The sequence below is a fragment of the Typha angustifolia genome, chromosome 14 (assembly GCF_048772165.1).
Source record: "Typha angustifolia cultivar Huaian chromosome 14, ASM4877216v1, whole genome shotgun sequence".
Lineage (NCBI taxonomy): Eukaryota > Viridiplantae > Streptophyta > Magnoliopsida > Poales > Typhaceae > Typha > Typha angustifolia.
Genome location: NC_133252.1, coordinates 3,087,736 through 3,108,971, shown reverse-complemented (window position 1 = coordinate 3,108,971; position 21,236 = coordinate 3,087,736). Strand labels below are relative to the sequence as shown.

The 21,236-nt window shown below is 35.9% G+C and overlaps 1 protein-coding gene across 2 annotated transcripts; it reads right to left on the bottom strand.

Annotated features, from left to right (window-relative positions):
* Nucleotides 1-902: 902 nt before the first annotated feature.
* Nucleotides 903-21,121, bottom strand: LOC140775905 (nardilysin-like). 2 transcript variants are annotated; one of them, XM_073119396.1, is made up of 20 exons: nucleotides 20,640-20,747; nucleotides 20,421-20,505; nucleotides 19,674-19,749; nucleotides 18,991-19,037; nucleotides 16,996-17,108; nucleotides 16,727-16,800; nucleotides 16,528-16,623; nucleotides 16,332-16,451; nucleotides 15,731-15,964; nucleotides 15,105-15,253; nucleotides 13,975-14,131; nucleotides 13,444-13,599; nucleotides 12,487-12,863; nucleotides 11,326-11,475; nucleotides 9,403-9,585; nucleotides 9,049-9,252; nucleotides 8,562-8,668; nucleotides 8,236-8,389; nucleotides 6,465-6,586; nucleotides 903-1,346 (listed from the first exon to the last, which is right to left on the bottom strand). In XM_073119396.1, the coding sequence occupies exons 3-20, from the start codon at nucleotides 19,735-19,737 to the stop codon at nucleotides 1,100-1,102; spliced, it is 2,754 nt and encodes a 917-aa protein (XP_072975497.1). In that variant the 5' UTR covers nucleotides 19,738-19,749; nucleotides 20,421-20,505; nucleotides 20,640-20,747; the 3' UTR covers nucleotides 903-1,099. The 2 variants fall into 2 exon arrangements, with proteins under 2 accessions (XP_072975497.1, XP_072975496.1); XM_073119395.1 differs by lacking the exon at nucleotides 20,421-20,505 and having other exon boundaries at nucleotides 20,640-21,121.
* Between the last annotated feature and the right edge of the window lie 115 nt (nucleotides 21,122-21,236).

Genomic DNA, 21,236 nt, shown 5'->3' with positions numbered 1-21,236 from the left:
CTGCATATAAAGCTCAGCCTGTAGATTGTCCGACCATGGAGTCTTACCTCTAGGCATGCTCCAAGCTCGGCTTTGTTTTTCTTAACTGTCACTAAGATTGTCAAACTAAAACTGTTACTTTTCTTAATAATATTTGACTATATCAAATGTATAATTTAAAGATTCTAATAAGACAAAGTTATAAAAAATTAAATAAATTTTCTAATGCATTCAAAGTAATATCGATCGAATTTCAAATAACAAAAATATTAATAAAATATACATATATTTATCATATCTTTGTTATCTAAAATTAGATCAATATTATTTTAAATACATAGAAAAATATATTCAATTCTTTATAACTTTGTCTCTAGTAAGAATCTTTAAATTTAACATATAATTTAACTAAATGTGCTGAATAAAAAATTAACTGTTACACTTTAATCTAAACCACAAGAAAATAAGTCGATACAAAGAAAATTATTGGAATTGGAGTTAATTTAAGCCTAAAAACAGAAGAGGTAAAATATAAATACGTAGCAAATAGAGGTATATATACGTATTCATATTTCATACAGGATAGAAAATTCAAGTATATGAACATAGGTTCGACTGATGTATCCAAAACAAACTGATGTATAACCAATGCCAACCCAGTCTGAACCTAGGTTCGACTGGAATGTTTTTTCCCTGGGTCAGACTGGACTGGAATTCATTCTACAAGAGTAGGGAACAATACAAAACTCATTAAACAATTTTCAAGCTACAATATGTGGCCGAAGCTGTGTCAACTAATGAGGAAGACAAGTGCATCATTACTTCCAAGGATCACCATCAATTAACTGCTGATGCATAAAGTGGCACATGCATAATGTCTCCCGTTGATTAAATCACAATAAAGCACACATGGCACAGAAATGTACAGCAAAAATGAAATAAAACTCTACTATTTCATTGAAGAAAATAAAAATTTCTATGAATGTATCAAGACAATAATAGGTCAATATATCAACAAACGAATGCTTCCCAATTTTCCTTTTTTCTTTTGGCTTGGGAAGAAGCATAACAGTAAAAATCATCAAATCAATTTTCGATATACTGAACCACCTATGATACCTTAGCAGAGGCTAGAATAGAAGTTAGATGATGTCTTTAAGGCATTGATGTCTTCAATGACTTCCCAAGGTTTCTCTTGCAATTTAGCCTCCTCGGTAATATTGGTATTGCAGCCCCACACATGAATGGTAAGTTGTCTGCATTTCGATGATGATGGTTTTAAATATGTATTGTACCAGTTGATAACATCATTCTTTTGAACTGTCTTGAGCTCTTCAGCTTCCACTTTTGACATATCAAATGAGTACCTGTAGGTGGAAGTAAACTTTTAAGACATTTAACAAAATACAGATGGAAGAAAATTACATTATCATCACTAAAAAAGAGCTTGCAGTAACAAGTCATCATAACCTTGACTATAAGCAAAGAGAGCTTGTGTCTAGTGCACAAAGAAGAAAAACGAGCCATATTTCTTGCTAAGTGAGCATCATTCACCTTGACAATCTTAATACTAGAAACATCATTTCTAAACCTCAGAGAGAAATGAATGACTTATCAACTCCATCTGCTCATGGCAAAGCAAGAGAACAGAGAAAGAAACAAGAGCAGAAAGAACGAAAATTTAATAGGGCTATTGCTATACATGCTGGTGAGATTAATCGTGCCGAGTAGTGTTTGTGTGTCTGTTTTTTAGGCCCATTTGCTGGATCATTTCTCACAGATTCCTGTACTTTTCCTACTCCATCCTTGACACCCTTGCTACATAGGGAAAGCAACAGTGAACATTCACTGCTAAAATCAAGACTAAACACATATCCTTGAAGGTGTCAAAGCATGTTCATCATTGCCTTTGTAAGAATAATTTCCGATGCTCATGACTAATGAATAATGATGTATTTTCAAATAGTAGAACACCTACTTATCCCACCTAAATTGCATCATTTGGCAACTGAATGAACTCAGGGCAGTTATCCTACCACAACACTCCAATCCAATTGATGTTGAAATTTTATTTGATCAAAGACCTAATTGATTCTTCTGACGGAATACCCTCCAGTGGTGATTTGCTAACACATACAGGCTTAGTGGAAAGATCTGTAACTAACATAAGAAGCATATTGGTCTCAAGCCCATCACAACTGTAACATCCAGAAAAAAACAAATAAGGAGAGGATTGCACATGCCTGGCACGTGCGGCATTGTTCTTCTTTCTCCCTTTCGGAGACGGAAGGAGCAAAATCTTTTTATATCGTCACCGAAAGAATCCGTAATCTCTAACAACTCTTTCCTAATATAAATTGGGGCTTATTCTCCTCCAGGAGAGTCATCGGATCTAGACATCGAGGAGTCGCCAGAGTGAGAGATTAACACCAAAAGCATCACAGGTAAGTCCTCCCCCACCCCACATATTTAATTAGAGATTAATAGGTTAGATTATAAAAACCTAATTTTAGTGTTCATGGCCTTGTCGAAGCAATCCATTGGCCAACCGGCATTATCTGGCACATTCAATCGGAAGTATTATACAATGCTGAGATCCAAATCTGTTCAATAGCTTCACGTTGACGACCTCGTATCGTGGGTGTATTTTCTTCTTGTTCTAGAAGCCCCAATAGTGCTCCACCATGGACGACGACCATTGTGGTGATTCACTCCCCATCGACCAGTTGGAGCTGTTTTTCCTCCATTGTGGGTCCTCGAGATCATAGGGCCAGTGTTGGTGTTGGCATCGATGGTGTAAATGCAGACAGTGAGGTCATTAGCAAATATCTTCCCTTCCTCTTCATCTTTCTCCTTTGAAGCAGGAAGAAAGAACATGGGTTGGGATCCGTGTGTGAGTGAACTTTAGTTAGTGGGTTAATGGGTTAATGGGTTAGTGAGTTAGTGGTTAAGTTGGTGAATTGGGCTTTAGTTATTGGGCCATATTAAGGTCCAATTAATAAAAGTAGGTGGGTTGTGACCTTTTAACCAAAGGCTCTCAGTATCAAGATCGGAATCAGTATTGATCGTCCAATAAAAAAATACGTATTGGAAATATCGATCGTATCTGCTGCTTATATTGGTTCAAATTATTTTTTAATTACGTAAACTTCTAAATATTATTAAAAAATATAGAAAATTTCTAAAAATTAAAAGAAAAATGAGAAATATAAGAAAATAAAAATTACTCACATATTAAAATTCAAAATGGATATCAAGTTTTCTTTCTCTCCTCCCCCCTCTCAAAATTCGAAAACTTACTCACATAGACAAGGTTTCCATTTTTTCTCTCAGGCTCTCAGCAATTGATGCTGCTACTTCACCGCAGCTATAACAGTAGAGGTCGTCAGATCTACTCAGTGCAGGAAGAGAAAAAAAAGAAGGAATGAGGAATTAAAAACTGAAAAAATTTATAATAATAAAAACTTATCCGACGTCGTCGAATCTTCGTCGAATAATGTCGTCGGAGGTCAAGGTCGCCGGAGATCTACTCGAGCACCGATGGAAAAGTGAGAAAGAGGAGAAAATGAGAGAAGAAAGAAAAGAGAGATAAGAGAGAAGAGAGCAAATGGAAGGGCAAGGTCCAGGTCGGATCCCACCCGTTCTTGCTTGCTTCGAGCAAGATTAGCCGATACAGCCGATCCCGCCTGAAACTAGCCAACCGACTGGTTTTGGCCAAGATCAAAATCGGCGAAAACTGGGAATTATGCTTTTAACCCAATCCATTTTGGTTTGGGTTAGGTCTTAGCCCAACCAATTGTTTAATATTTGGGGCTGTGGGCCAGCCCAAGTATTGGGTTTTGTTTTAGCACAATTAGGGGGATTTAAGTTGTTTTAAAATTTGAAAAATACCATTTAAGTTTGGAATTATTTATGGAAAAATATAAAGATTTATACTTGTACTTGAACTGAGAATTGAGCTATCCCACGCGGAGTTATAGTGAGTGAATTTACTCACATAATTATCGTCTCGTATTTCATACTATGATTCCTTTGTATTATTATTTGTGTAGTATTATACTCCGTGCATTATCATCTTTTTATATTGTGTTGTATTTCGTGTCATACTCTACTACATGCAATACTTTAGTTTCTAAAATGTTGATCTTCGTGCAAATAGTAAAATATTGGCTATAGGTTAGTAAAACTTTAAAAATACACATACTAAATATTCTTCGTGTATTTCTCTGTGGTCACTTAAGTCTACTTCAAAGTCTAGAGAATAGATCTATACCTGATCAACAAATAATCCATTTAGGTGATTCTAGCATAGTTAGAGAACAGTCTAGATAACAAACCTATACCCGATCACCATATGATCCGTTTAGGTGACTCTAACATGGTTAGAAAAAAAAGTCTAAGGAATAAATTTATACCTGATCAGCTTATGATCTGTTTAGGTGACCCTAGCACAATTAGAGAACAATCCAGGGAACAGACCTATACCTGATCAGCTTATAATCCATTTAAGTGGCCCTAGCGCAATTAAAGAACAATCTCAGGCTAAACTAGGAGTCTCCCTAAGGTGATCTTAATCTCTATGGTTAGTGGAAAAGACAGGTTGCGTTTATCTCATAGTGACACATCCTGATAACTCTAACTGAATTAGTTATGAAAAGACTCGAGCACATCTCGAGATGGCTTTTAGTTGACATAGACCCACAAGATATTAACCTAATTGAGACATGACATTTATTATTATTAAGAAAAATTCAGTATATTGATGCTAAGCATTTTATGAGATATAACTTACTCTGTTATTACTTGTGTCATTACTATTGTTATCATAAGAATGCTTAGTAAGAGTTTCATTTTATATTATTAAACTTGTATTTACTAAAAGTTATGTTTATGGATTTAGATTTATTTAACTTTTGAGTGGATTCCATTCACTAAGCCATAGATATTGGCTTATGAGATCCCTCTTCTAATATTTCAGATACTAATCAACGTGGCAATTGAGCGTGACGCACCGGGACCTCACCTCCACTAAAGATTTACCTCTTTTATCTTTTAATTGCCATAGTTTTTATATTCTTAACATTCTATTATTTTAATTTAATCGGAGACACATTAGTGGTGACATTGGTCATTTTCCTTATTATTGGATTACATTTATTGAAATCAGATATTTATATTAAATTATTGTCATAATAGACTTAGGAAATTATTTATTAAGGCTTCGTTATCTCAAGTGTATTGAGATACATAGTCGGTCATGATTAAGGGTATAAACAAGTTAAGCCTGAGCGAGCCGGCTTCAACTCAGGCTCGGCTCGAAATTAATTTCGAGCCTTAGAATTGGGCTCAGGCTTAGCTCAGCTCAACTCGAGCCAAGCTAGCCTGAGCCCATACCGAGCCTATCATTAAGCCTCATTCAAGCCGAGCCGGACAAAGCTAAATCGAGCCCAGACCGAGCCAAAAAAGGAGGCGAGGCACCGTGGGACGGGGCACTACAGTTGCTTGCCGCTACCGAAGGAGGAGGCAGCATTGCGGCAACTTGTCGCTACCGAAGGAGGCAGCACCGCAGTGGCTTGCCGTTGCTAAAAGATGATGAGGCGGCGGCACTGTGGCAGCTTGCCACTGCTGAAGGAGGAGGCGGCACCACGGCGGCTTTTGGCTGCCGCAGGAGGCGGCGGCACAACGGCGGCTTGTGGCTAAAGAAGAAGAAGAAGAAGAAAAAGGAGGTGGGGCACTACAGCTGTAGAAGAAGGTGGAGGCGACACAGCGACGACGGCTTGGCGAAGGAGGACGAGGCAGCACTGGCACACCGCGGCAGAGGAGGCGGTGATTTGGGGATTGGGGTTTATTTCACCCCTTTTATACCGAACTTATCTAGCCGAGCCTGAGCAACTGGCTCTAGCTGAAGCTCGGCTTGATATTAATTTTGAGCCGATTTTAGCGGCTCGAGCTTGGCTCATCTCTGACCGAGCCGAGCCCGAGCCAAGCCTGAGCTGCTCGTCAAGCCCTAGTCATGATTCCAATTTCGGGTTGTGATTTGGGTTCAATGACATCGAAAAACTAATGGTTCTAAAAAATCAAAAGCACCCAAAATATTCTATGACACCATAATTCTTGGATTTAACCAATAAAGATAATGCATATTATAAAACATATAAAATAACCACAAATAGATCAAACCAGTGCGTCCTTGTTCCCCAAATTAACCTTACACAGTACAAGACTCTTAAGGTTTCAAGAAACCTGAGATAATATAGGTCTTCCACAAGCACACAGTGAAAATTCAAAAATGAAAAAAGAAACTCATGGACTACATACATGAGTAATGCCAATACTTTTTATGAAACATCATGCAACCTTTATCAATAGAAGTAATTACGAATGCAGTTTAGGCTGTTATTATATTTACTCTTATAACAAGCTCTAGAGGCATTTTATAACGATTATTTGGAAAACTCTGATAGTTCAGAGAATAGAATTGCTACCTATTCTCAACGATTTGACTCCAGTAATGACCAGTTTCATATGAAAGTGATGGGTCCTTTTCCAGCTTCTCAGCTATCAACCCACTTCTATGATTCTCAAAGCATTCATCATCAAGCCCATCCTGTAAAGAAGAAAAATAATATTTGGAATTCCATGATTGATTTCAGTCACACAGAAATATAATTTACTTGAAGATTTATATGCCAAGTTTTGCTCTCACGACGGGGAGAGAATGGAGCATTAGAACTGGGGTGAAAAAAAATTCGAAATAGCTTTATCAAACTAAATGGAGACAAGACTAGGGCTTAATGAAACAATAAATGCAATAAGTATTCTGAAAATATCCAAAGCAAAGAGTATCATCAAATCCAGTAATTTATCGGTATAAGTATCATCATCAATTATTCAGAAAGCTAAACCTTTCATTTAAGACAATCAACAAAAGTAATAACATTAATTGAGCAACATTTTAGATCTTTTGACTCATTTCTGACAGTGCTGTAATAACCATGAATTAGAAATGCAAGGGAAACAAAGAAAAGGTGCTAAAAAACCAAAATCATAAGATCATGGAGATGCACCCACTGAATCATGATTGTCATGATGAAAGGATAAAAGTAACAGTCAATATTCACAAGTCACAACGATTGAAATACCATAAATATTCAGTTGATAAATAAGAATATAGTATAGATAGCAATTATAAACAAAATGAAAGAACAGGTTCCAAGATGAAAATGATGACAAAGATACATCACTATTCATTATTTTGCAACTGCAGAGTGGTGAACAGAAAGGTGATGTGACATGGATACAGAAGGTGGACCAAATACTGGGGAACATGTTTTGAAGATGCTGAATGTGAGGGAACATCCTAAATGTATGGTAGGCATTATTCATTCATTACTTACCATTTTAAGTTTTTGGGTCAACAGATTATTTAATACAGTTGAAATTGGCAAAACCATTGAAACAGCAGTAACCACCAAAACCAGTGCCCACACCAATTTCGAGGTGGGTTTGATCAGTCATGGTCAAAACCTATCCGGTTTGGCCGAAACAAGTTTGTTTCGGCCAAAACTTCAAACACATTATGAGGGCCGACTCTTGTGATGCATGGCATTCCAAATTCTTAGGAGATACTAAAAAAATACTAATAAGTAATAAGGACAACTGTCAAATGGTTCAGATAATTGACAGCTACAAAATGTTGAGATATACAAATCAAATTACAAGACATGACCAAGTTTAATAGGCCTTTGATTAAGCTAGTACTGAACAAACCTACAGAGGGAAGACTTCAGCAGCCACTTTGCGCTAAGAAGTGCTAAATGAAACATAATGGACAAGGTAGAATTCCAAAATGACATAAGTGGCAGCTATGGTAATAGGACCATAATGAAACCATCTTACTTTTGCATTGAAACCAAGTATAGAGATAGAAGAGAAAGACTGACTGAAAGATGGTCCCACTGGCCACTAATGCAGGGTCTGAGGAGAGAAAGATAGTACATGTTTCTTTTTCAAACCAATACATCCATTTTCTTTCAAATAAAACAACCTCCATTCTCCTTCAGAAGATTCAAGGTTTCTTTATCAACTAGTCGATACTTTAAACTTGACCATACAATGGATACCACTAGGAAAAAATTGTTGATGAATGATGAGATGAGTATTGCTTGTTCAGTAATGGAAACATAGTACCAGGTAGAAATCAATAATAGAAAACAAATTATAATATCCACAATAGGAAACAGATATGGAGCATACCAATAACCCTTGCAGACCACCGATAAAGTTGTCAATTCTGTTTTGCAAATACAATGGGCTATACTTGGAGGACTGAACACGAAAGCAAAATCCTAACACACGATATGACATTCGTGGACCGCACTCGACAGTATAACCAAGCTGCTCCTTTGTCCTACATTCAGCACAGACAAGAATATCCATCAACTGATAGCTCATTGCACTAAAAAACTGGAATTTAATGGGAAATAGCTATTTGGACTAACACAAGTAGAATTCAACATCCATAGCATGCTTTAGCTACAAAAAGGTATTACATAAGAGAGGTTTTATATAGTCCAATATACCTTAGCTGATTAAAACATGGTTCTTCAATAATGTTGCTGAAAAGATCTGTGATAGCTCTCAGTCTCGTTGCCTCCAATCCAATATCTTGCTCAATTTGAAAATAAAGCTGTGAAGAGAAAATTATACTGATGAAAACAGTTCATAAAGAAAAAGCCTCTTGCAAATTAGCCTTCTAAGGGGTTCAGTTGTTTCAACATGTTGCAACCTCAGCCTACCATGTGATGGGCTCTATATGACATGCATGTCCCTGGAGTCAGCTACCTAAGGACACTAATCCAATATATACCAAGCACGAGCCAACAATAGGAGTCAAGGCTTTCGCCTGCCGATTAATAACAATAAGTAGTAGCTCATTGCAGTCTGGGGGCACAAAGGTGAGAACTGAGACACATCCACTTGCAGTCAATTATTACATATTGTGTCAAGGTTGGAAGATATTAGGAAATACATGTAAAGCATAATTAATAGCCACTGAGACAACATTACCTCAACAACAGAATTCATTTCAAGCTTGTTCTTCACATGCACACTTCTAAGGAGGCTTGCACCCAATGGAAAGCATAGAACACGTTCTTGATGCCTAAGCTCCACTGGCAGTGGTTGTACATCAAATATATTTGTAAATATATTTGATAAGCTAACTGCCTCTTCTTCTGATAAATTGCCATGGCAAAGGCCCTCAATATGCAACTGCAAGTTTGCAGGCAGATGCAGGTTTATTCAAATACAGAGCAGGAGACAAAAGTACATTTGAGCTATAAAAGGGAGATCCAGAAAAGGAAAGTAGAACAAAGAAAATGCTAAAAAGATAAGGTATTAAGATGAATGTTCTTTATTTACCTGAGACAGAAGATTAGGTATGAAGGCTGTTAAGTCAGAAAGACTTAATTCCAGGAGTGTAGACAATTTGTCATCTATATCCCAGAATCTTTCACGCAGTATTTGTAATCTCAGGTAGGAAGAATGACTTAAAGGCTTCATGTTGGTGTTTCTATAAGCCCTCTCCATATCCTCTTTAATAACCTATTGAAATCCAAAGTAAATTGCACATAACTAGGCATGCTGAATTAATATTACACATCTTAAACTACTGAGGAAATTTGAATAATTCAATTAGAGATAGATTGTATATGCCCACTTTTGAACTTGCATAAATTAAACAAAAGCATGTATTTGAGAAACTATCAACCAATCCAACTTATGTTCATGTTCATTTGAATCATTTATCTACCAGTAAAAAAGCTGGCGCTCCCAATTTATAGTATCTTTTATTAGTCATTAATTACTAGAAACAGCATGCAGCTATTTACAATTCATCATCCAGAAACTCATTAGTAGTTTCACTGCAATGGATAGAAAAGAGAATCCAACATCATCAATTCCATAGGTAAGATGTAACTCTTCATCCAGGAAGCCATTAGTCATTGATGTGCAACATCACCCATACTCTAGCTACCAAGGTGAAGCAATCTAGAAAGACCAATTAATGGAGTGCAAATAGTACTTAACTATTTCGAAAGCACTGACATAAAATCCTCCAGAACACCTTAGACTGAGTGTAACAAGAGAAAGGGACAAAGTAAAAGAACACATTGACATAATTCCTCTATAAGAAAAATAAATTAAAGATGTATTATTCACCTCTACATACAAGCTCGTTAACAGAAATGGTTATGTTAGATATGATTTAATACAGTTGAGCGAACAACCATTTTTTTCATGGCATTTTGAAATCTTCTTATTAAACTATGATGAAAGAGCAAGTTGCTTTTCTAGCATCGCCATTATTTTTGTTGTCCAACATTTTAGATGAAACAGAGGATCCATGAAAAGTGATATCAAAGGATCTATATTTTGTTGTTGTTCTTTATTTATGACAAAGAACAAAAAGGAATAAAGCTATTCTAAATTGTTCATTCACTTCAATGAACGAGACTGGTCTGTCCAATTCAGAGCGAAACATTGTGAAACCAGAATTATTCTTTTCCTCATGTAATAACATTAAAGATATTACATATTTTATATAAAAGTAAACCACATGGTAGATTCTGCTAGATGTCCGATAAAGTATTAGGGACCCTTCATATTAGAACCTCAAACTCCCAATATACCCAAATTGTGTCCTTCTCTCAGTGGATTTCACATGTTATACTGCTGGTTTACATTTGAAAAGATAATTACTGAGTTTTAACTAGTAATAACTCCCAAGAGCACGGATGCAATCTCCAAGCAAATCTTTCTCTTACATGCAAGAAGTTAGCCATAAATTAAAAAATTTATGTTCATTGTCCACCATCAGATTAAGTTTCAAAGCTAACTACTGATTGATGTCAATAATAGACCCAACAACGCCTTTAAACCTAGGGATAACTATCCCTTCTTCAAACCAAGATTTAAATGTTTACAGTAGGAAAAGGAAAAAATTGTGTATAGCTCCAGTTTTATAACTTCAAGGGCGTAATATGGCCAACATAATAGCAAGGATGGAGAGGAAGCATTCTTATTTATTCTTGAGCCAAGAGTAATTTAATGATGGCGAAATGTTTCCATAGTTTATCTAAAGATAGGACTATTTTCAGTTAATCATGGATTAAAGGTATCCTGCTAGTTAGGAAATCATGCAATTATTTAGATGCTGCAGCATGACCAACCCACAAAATATTACTCTTTTCCTTCTCAGTTCCTATTTAAGAAAAATAAACAAGTATAACTTATCTAAGTTCACATAACAGCCAAAAGTAATACACTTGGATATTATAGTACCTTAAACCTATCAATGCTTGGAACAAAAGATTTGGACAGAGACAAAATTTTGGAGAGCAAAAAGGGAAGTTTGTCATTGAAACCGTAAAGCTTTAGCTCAAGCTTGTCACCAAGTATTGACAAAGACGTCTCCAATTTAGCCACTTCTGCCTGAACATGGATAAAAAGTTCGAGTAAATATCAAAATCGGAAGGTCTGATTATTCAAACAAAATAAACTCAAAAAATTGAAATGATAGTCAAAGCTATAAACAACACATCTATGAAATGAATACCAAACACTCTTGGAACCATGCACTATAAACCTAGACTACATATATCATGTCTTGGACGAGTAAGCATTAGGACAGTATCCTATTTGGATTGTTTGAATCATGCCAACTGTTTCACAATGACAGAATGTATTGGAAAATCTCATCAAAAAAGGTTTATCCTTGAAATTCAAGCTCCATGGATTAAAGGGTCCACAAGGAAAATCAAAGTCTAGCTTTCCTTCTCAGTTGGTAGAATGAGCCTTCCTTTGGTCAGTTCTGAATTGTTAATATTGAAAAGCAAGGTTACTGTTATAAAATTATCAAGAAAAATAGAAAATACAAATGTAATACGTGATCAAGGGATTTCATAGTGCATATGCACTTATGCAGTACATGGTCGCATATGCTGGTGCAAACGAATTCAATATATGATACTATTTAAATTTGATAAATGTATGCAAAACAAATTTGAAACTAAGAGTAACAAAAGATCTTGAAGAAAATTACTGAAAAATAAAATTATAGATACCAGGGCCTTTGGGTATATTTAGCAATATGTATTGTTAAAAGAAACAATATACACTATGACTCCCCAAGTCATATGCAGTTGCTAGGAAAGTGAGCCCTTTTGCTGAGGCAAAAGGACAGAAGAGAGCAAAACATATTAACAGCTTCCTATGTAGGTACACAAACCACTTTTCAGAAAAGTGGCAAATAGGCATGATATATTGCGAAGTTAAATCACAATCAACCAAGATAAAATAAAGGACCAAATGTTGAAATAAGAAAGAGCTGCAACAAGACATTTAAAAAGAAAAAAACATGACAACACAGACAGGTAGACAACGAATTAGTTCACAAGCTTTTTAGAAAACAATGAATTTAAATGTTCAACAATGATAGCTTACCTGATATAAAACTTCATTTAGCTCATCCTTAAGAAGCTTTACAAAGAGCTCTGTCAATACACAATTCTTCAGACTGTTGTATCCATCCTTAACAGTTATCAAGAAGTACGTGTTTGCACGAGGAACATTGAATGTCAAGTCTATCTTGTACCAGAATTTCATCATTGGTTGGTTCACAATGCATCTAGGATCATTGGTATTAGGAGACTTTAACATGTTAGCACCGCGCAGAGTAAAATCACAAGGAATAAACTCATTCTTTGCAGGTAAATGCAGAGATGGATCTATTTCAGCAGGAATTCTCCAGCTATTGAAAAGAGAGGGTGGAATGTCTTCCTCAATGTACTGTGAACCAAACCATGGCTCATACTGAATGGCTGCAATGGAAAGTATGTCATCAGTAGAATTTTTTAGCATGAGATATTATCTATCATATAAGCCTCTGAGGTACCATTATGTGTGTGTGTGTGTATATATATAGTTTGTCCTAAGTGGCTTCTTCTTTGCCTGTCTAACCATATAAACATGCATACAGCATAAATTGTGCAAATATGACCCACGTCATGAATGATTTCATGAACCAAAGCATGAATTACTAATTTAAATTCATGAGGATGGATAACTTGGTGAGAAAATACCACTTAATTAATCTCAAAGCTGCGGCACTCAAATTTGAACTCAAGGTTGTGGTACTTAAGTAGCTACAATTTATAAAGGGCACCATTTTCCACAATCACTGATCAGCTCTAATCTTAAGTCTTATGATGTGCAATTCCGGTAACACATTGTTAATATTACTCGCATACTACTGAATTCTTCCATCAGCATGAGCTTTCTACAAATTTTCTTTTAAACAATTTCCTCAGATTTATTACTCACAGCTCCTCATTGTCATACAATGAGGACAGAGCATACAAATATTGAATACCCAAATGAAAAAGAGTCTGCAAATATTACCTTTTGAATGCTTGTCAAATGACTTGGTCAATAAGTCGATCCTCATGTTGTCCGGGGACAAAAAGCTCAAAACATATTCAACTAATTCTGGATCCCACTTTTCAAAAGCATATTCTCCATAAACAATGTGTTCTTCAGAATAGAACAGCATATTCTCTGCAGCAAAATATTTTTTTATTAGTTTTAAATCAACTGAATCACAACAAAGAAACACAAAATAACCTCAAATTTGCAATCATGTTCTGTCATTCAGACATAAATGAGCCAGCCCACTAGACATTAATTGGTGAGATAAATTTTGTGCCTGTGATAACATTGCCATATATTTTAGGAATAATTAGTGCAATCATAAGAAACAAATAAAGAGGAAAGGTCTGCTGATTCTCGATGGTGATAAATAATAACAGGGCATCAAGAAAGATATTTTTCATTTGACTGACAGTGCCAAATGCCGTTTGATTTAAATAATTGTGCGCATTCACTATGAAATTCATGCTAGAAAAGTGAAAAGAAAATAACAAAAGAGAAAACCTGAAAGTTCTACTGCATAATCATCCTGGGGTTGCTCCTCTGCAAACCTAAATTCCATGTTTCCAATGTCCTGGAGTTCCTTAAATATCCACTCTTGCGGCTTAGATTGCTGCAGTAACTTTATGTATTGATATACAGCAGCAATGACTTCATACATCTGCCAAAGCATTCTATTAGAAAGATCAAGGCGAAAAAATTAATTTATAAAAATGCCAAATTACAAATTTAATTCAAACAAATGAATCACTAAAGAAAGCAGCCTGTTAGAGGTGATAAATCTAAAAAAATAAAAAAGAGCTTAATTTCACCCCCATTAAAACTCAAGATGAAAAAAAGCCTCGATCGCCAGCTTGATGAAAATAATTTAAGACAGAAACCTTAATTTCTCCAGCTCAAATTGGCTCAAATTGAGTTTAATTTAGTCTAAGTCAAGTTGAGTAAATCAATATTCAATGGTGTTATATATATATATATATATATAGTATATGAATTCCAAGCTTGCAGATATATGCAGGTTCTCAATTTCTTTTTCCCTCATATAGAGGGAGCTTGATCAGGGCAGCTATCTTTCATGCTTGGCTTGAAATTATTCTTGAGCTTGGTAAGACTGATCCAAGCTTGACCAAGTTACATGTGGTCTGAGCTCAAGTCAAGCTTGATTATCCTTATTCTGCTTGATATCTTAAATTTCTGCTGCATCTCTCGAATCACTTTCTGAACTCCAAATTTTTCTTGGTTGCTCTTTTCATGTTTTACCCTACACAATTTGAAGGTCCAACTAAATTCTAAAGTAGTTGGCCACTATAGTGCTAAATAAATGGATGTCATAATTGTTTAAAAATTAACCCTACCAATACTAGTTATTTAGCAAAAAAGCATGCATACAGGTACAAATTAATAAATATCTGTGTTTGAGTATGCCTCTGTATATGTATGCGCAACTGTGTGTTTCTCCTCTGAATTGTCTTATGATGTTGCCAATTAATAATTGTAAATTAAGTTAAAATTGTGAAGATAATGGAAGCTAATGTTTGTCTTTACATGCCAACATGCACTTAACATAGAACAGATGTAAAGCATCAAGTAGGTCAGAGGTGAACAGAAAAAAGCATATAAATGGTCTAGCATACCTTTTCCAAACCCAAATCAGTCAGGTAAATAGACATGACAAAGATGTAAGCAACAGAGGATCGGCGCATTCCTTCATCACCAACACCAGCAGATAATGAAGTTGCTAATCCTTTAGATTTTAGAGAGTAAAGCAAGCTTCCCTTTCCCTCTGTAAATTAAATTTCAATATTCATAAGTTTAGCAGGCTTTAGTAAAAGACATGGTAGAACATAAGCAAGTAGTGATTAGCTGATACAATCTAGTAACATTGCACATTTAAAAATAAGATATGATGACTTTAAATTGTTTGGCTTTATCAGGAAAACAAATAAGCACGAGTTTCCTTTACAGCCATTGAGGATTGGAAAATAAGTAACAGTTGGTAGATTAGAAAATAAAAACACTCAGATTGTCAGCAGAAAAATGCTAATTTTTAGTTTCCCTGGACTACACTACATATTTTATTGGTGGAAAGATGTAAAGAAACTGCATTATGCAAATGTAGTAGAGGGGATCAAAATTAAGAGATATCACTCTAAAGGAGCAGCATTGAGAAAAACATATTATCCATTTCTTTGAAAATTTTCGAACAATATCTTGCATATCTTACAAAAATGCAATCTAATAACAGAAGTCAAAATTGTACCATGGCCCAAGAGATGTGCCAAGTAATCTTCCGGCTTCTTCAGATATTCTTTATGTAGACAAGGCAACGTCCAAGACAAATCAAGAATATGGACATCCTTAACAGCCTCCAACTTGTAAAGTTTGCCTACCTTCCAGATAGGCATATCAATCTTAGCAGTCAACTTTAATGGAGGACCAGCTTTAACAGGACTGAAAAGCTCAACCACCCAATCTTCTAGGATGTCAAGGGGCTCTGCAACAAGAACAACTGATTAAGCAATGTCAAGGACCACTTAGTAATATGGCATCTCAAGAATAACTCCAACACTAGTCGTGTAGTTTTGAGACAAAATTGCCTTCAACAATATATAGCTACCCAAATTGAAGCAGGCTACCTGCAAACATGGTAATACTACTGCTACATCCTAGTGCACATAAATGCATACCTGATCTGCAAGCACAATGTAGTGCAGTTGCAGTGAAAAATTAAAAATAAGCAATCTCCAATATTTGGCAATGGCAGCATGATATTGCTACTGGCTGAAATAGCTAGCTTTCATGTTCTGATAAGGAAAATAAATATGATGTGAGGCGGGAAAATAATTACACTATAGCCTCACCTCCCCCAATGATAACTAGCTTCATCATTCCTCCATGATAATTTCCTCTATAAATTTGTAAAATTTCTTCTCGCAGATTGACACCATTTTCCATTGCATCAAACAAGCTTTTCTTGTTTCCTAATAGTAGGAAATTAAGTTAGAACTGCTAACCAAAATAATGGGAGACTAAAGTTCATGCTGCCGAAAATAATACCCCAGAAGAATCTGTTGAATACATGCCCAGGAGAAGATGTATGGCAGTGAAGTTGCAGTAGACGACAACTATCATTTTGCAATACTTGGTTGAATTCTAAAGAAACCAATCAGAATATATACATCAGCAAACATCTTGTATGATTATAGAACTTAGGCATAAGGAAATTAGAATGGAAAAATAAAGAACAACTAGATACCTGAGTCAACTGCTAACACTTCACGTTCCATTGCTTCAGCCTTCACAAGTGGCGATATAAAGAACTGAGAAAATCTAAGCAGATACTGAGTCAACAAGTCATGTATATATGTGAGCTTTATGGTTTGCCTAAACTGTTGTAAGGTATATTAGAAAGAAAAACTGCAGTCCTACAATTCAAGAGTCTCAAAGCATTTATCAGTGCCAAAACAATAAAAAAGTTGAAGTGCACACAGAAGAAATATAGGCAATGCAAGATCCAATAGTTACCTATTCAAGGCCCCTTTGAGATACTCCCGATTAACTTCAAAGTAGTAACAGGTATATTCAGCTTCAGTGAAAGCATTTGATGAACCGCCATGTTTGGACAAGTAACTATCATACTAGCAAAAAGAGAAAAAAAGATTGTAAGTGGGCTTTGATATGAATCAGAAAAAGAAGCAAGACACTACCTAAACCAAGCTAAAACTGTCTAATGCTATGCTTCAAGTGAAGGACTATTGAGTATCAAACTCCCTTTAGCCAAGCATAATATAGTTACCTAAAAAATAAAAAAAGACACCATCAATTTCAAAATATACTCCGTATGACCAATATCACAAAATTAAGCATAAACAAGAAATTATAACACACAAATCAAAGCTGATCTTAAGGTATTATCAGAATACGAACTACGAGTAAATGCCATAATATAACACTTTCAAAGATCACTATAAGCCAAAACTGTGCAGTTGATCAACACATTGACATTGATTCCATTTACTGATTAGATTAAAATATTGAAGCTCAAAGCTTTTAAATTATGGCAGATACTCAATACAGAAGAGGTTCAGATTTTATCCTCTTATATTGGCCATCAGGTGGCAGAAAGAGCGCTATTTTATCCTCTTATATTGGCCATTAGGTGGCAGAAAGAACAACCCCATGGATTTTTTTGCTTTATAAAATATCAACATCTACAACTCCAGAAGGCCAGCTTGATTTAAAGTTCAGACAAATCATTAACAAGTATCATTGCTTTATAACTACTGTTTATTTTTTTCAGTTCTGTCATCGTAAGAATTGTCGCTATTGTGTACTCCACACATTCATTTATCAGTCCAACCTAGCACAAGGAAAGCAGGAGTGATATAGAGGACTTATGGTTATGAATGCGACCTGATCAGACTAGCCCAAGCCTGACCCAATCATCAAGATTTGGGAAAACTTGGGCAAGCTAAATATATCACACATTAATAAACTATTAAAGTATTAATCAAGGTTGCCTGTTTCAGCTGATTCTGATTAGGATTGGTAGCTGAAACGGATAACCCCATCCTAGCCAAGAGGCTATTTTGGGGCCAGAAATTCCGGTCATCTTGGCCAAAACAGCCTAATACGGCTTTAAATGACCAGCTTGGATCCAAAATGGATCCAACCCAAAGGGACATCAATCACCCACTAAGCTTATCAAAGGTCAAATGGCCGATCCTGATCAAATGTCAAAGGGACATCAATCAGCCTTACTTTCCATCATTTTTTCCTAAATTTTTAGAAATTTTCCTACATTTTTATAAACTATTTATTATTTTAGGAATTAAAAAATAGTCTAATATTGTATCGATCGATATGTATCATTTTCTCTGGTGGTCGATCCTGATCTCGATATTCAAACCTTGCTATTAAGCTCAACTCCATTTACAAGCTAAAGCTATGACACTATATTTCAACTCTCAATCACAATCTATAATTGATCCTATAATAACTTTCTATTCAATATTTATTGGCCTAATAAACATCTGGTAGGAGACCTCCATGATTCCAATGATCTGAGAAAATAGTAGTTGTTGAATATATTATTCATTTAACTCCATTTTTGGGGCCAGAATTCTTTACAACTTGGGTTACAGGAACTTCCTAAATGCAGTTAACTGGCTAATTCTTGTTTGTCAAAAGATCTGAAAAAAGAATATCTTTTTCATTTGACACCAACCAACCTGAATAATTTAGATGAAGTGACCAACTGCACAAGTAATATAAAGTTATAAACTTGCTACACGCTCAGGCCTCGAGAAATTCCTAAGACCAGATTCAGGATTAGAAGATTAATAATATTGTTGAACCAAACTAAGACCAGATTCAGGATTAGAAGATTAATAATATTGTTGAACCAAACTAGCACAGCAAACAAAGGAAAAAGGAGAGAAAAAGTCATGCAAGGGAGCTCATCTAGCTCTCGCAGCCCAAATAAATATATTCTGAAAAAAGATACAAGAATGCACAAACCTCATTTTCATCTGGATACTCGGAGCTCCCCATGAAAAGCATATGTTCTGTAAAATGTGAGCTCCAATTCAGATAAATAAACAGTCATAGGCAGGTGTTACAACAAGGAGATTCTACTGAACACTTTCTAAAAAGTACTTAAACTTTGACATTCATACAGCTTAAAAGGGTGCCAGTAAATAGAAAATAAAATATTTCCATTTTCCAATGTACCAAAAGAACAAGGATTCTGGTGCTTGTCTGTCTTTTAATTGATCTTTGTTTACATACAAAATGGCAGTTCCTCAAAATAACATGGAAATTAAGATTCAATGATATACAGATTATTTCCAATAAGTTCAGTTGTCCAGACCATGTATCACACTGATAACAAAACCCTTCTGAATCATTGGTGTTTTGTGCATGAAATGTTTCACAAATATACTTGTTGGCTGTTGAGCAAGACTGACTAACATCCCATTTTCCTTACATGAGCTCAAGTTCACATAAAATATAGTTATAATAGAATGCAATGACTACAATATTTCTAAAGAAGTCTGTAATTTGTTCATCAGATTTCCAACCTTCTGAATTGTAGTGCAGAAATAGTAAACCACAAAAGAAAGTCAGCTATAAAGCAGTCATAGAATAAGAAAGTATAATGAAGTGAAACCTGGAAAAGAAAAAGGGAGTTGTTTGCACACCTAAAAAGTGGGCTAGACCTTGAGCCTTAGAAGGGTCAGAGAAGCTACCCATTCCAACACACATTGATGCGGCAGCCTGAAATATGAAATGAAAATCTAGTAACATTAAGGCTCAACCGCTCAAATGAAAGTGTTCTACACCACTACAGAAACCAAAATATCGAGAGGGGCAAATTCTGCATCAATTTGCATTGGATTTTTTTCTCTGAGGAAGTAAGGTGGAAATGGAAAGTAAATTATCCCAAGTTGACAACAATTAAGCAACGAAAAGCTAAAGCTTCTCAGGAAACCCATATGTAACTTTATGTTAATAGAAGATGAATAATCACCAAAATATTCGGCGTACAAATCAAGTACTTTTGAAATATTAATCATCATTAAGTCTTATATGGTTTTCTCTTCTTCTTCTATTTTGTGCTAATTTTAATCACCTGGAAAATACCTCAAGAACCATCAAATAATAATGAAATATCATGCTAAATTCACAGTCCAAGTATCTCAGAATGAGCTCCTCCTTCGTCTATGCATGTCTCATGTTCTTACCAAGCATTGTGCTTCACAATTTCCAAATATCTTCTTAAATTTATAAACATATCGTGGATGGTAATGTGTGTCAAGAGTATCAAACAAAATATTCAAAAGAATCTCGGAAAGGTCAGAAACCTAGTAATTTAGCCTCGCTTCATCAGCCAAGACTGCAGAATAACAAAATTTTCTTAAAATTGTTGAACTGAATACTTTACTTACTTTATTGATACAACATCTCAAACTTCATCAAGTATCAAACTTGGGTGATCACTTGTCATATGATATACAGCAAGGGGCATGCTTCCTATGAATCAGCGCAAAAGAACGCCAAGAGGTCAAGAGAACCTAACAAGAATCTCCATACACTACCCCAAACCTCACTAGATCCAAAATTACCGATGTTGGCAGTACTTGAAACAATATAAACGAAACTATCACCTTTTTAGTAGGCGACACCCCCTTCTTCTTCTTCGGCTCACTCCCATCTCCATCCGCATCTCCATCTCCTTCATCTTCTTCTTCCTCCTCCTCCGAGCCCTCTTCATCATCTCCTTCCAAATCAGACCCATCCTCATCGTCGTCCTCCACGTCCTCCTCCTCCTCCTCATCGTCGTACTCCTCTCCATCGCCTTCCTCCGCATTCGTTGGGGTTCCGGATTCATCTCGCGGCTTGTATCCATCGGGGTAGATCTCCGGGTCGTGCACGAGAAGCGCGGAGAGGCCATTGTCGAGGTGAAGGATCCGATACGATCTCCGGTCCATCGGAGACTTGATGACAACATCTTCGTAGGACTCCACGCGCCCCATCTCGCCTCTGCGCTTCTTCTCTCGCTCGTTCTTGAAGAGAGCGATGAGTCGAGACTCGAGACTCGAGAGTCGAGAGAGTCGAGAGAGAGAGGATGGAGGGGCGTCTTCTTTTATTTTCTAGTTAAAGAGAGAATAAAATGTTTTAGGGTTTCTATATATTTATTTTTGAATGAGTAGTCCAGATCGGACGACGATGAACCAATTTAGGTAGACGGTTCATTCAAGCGG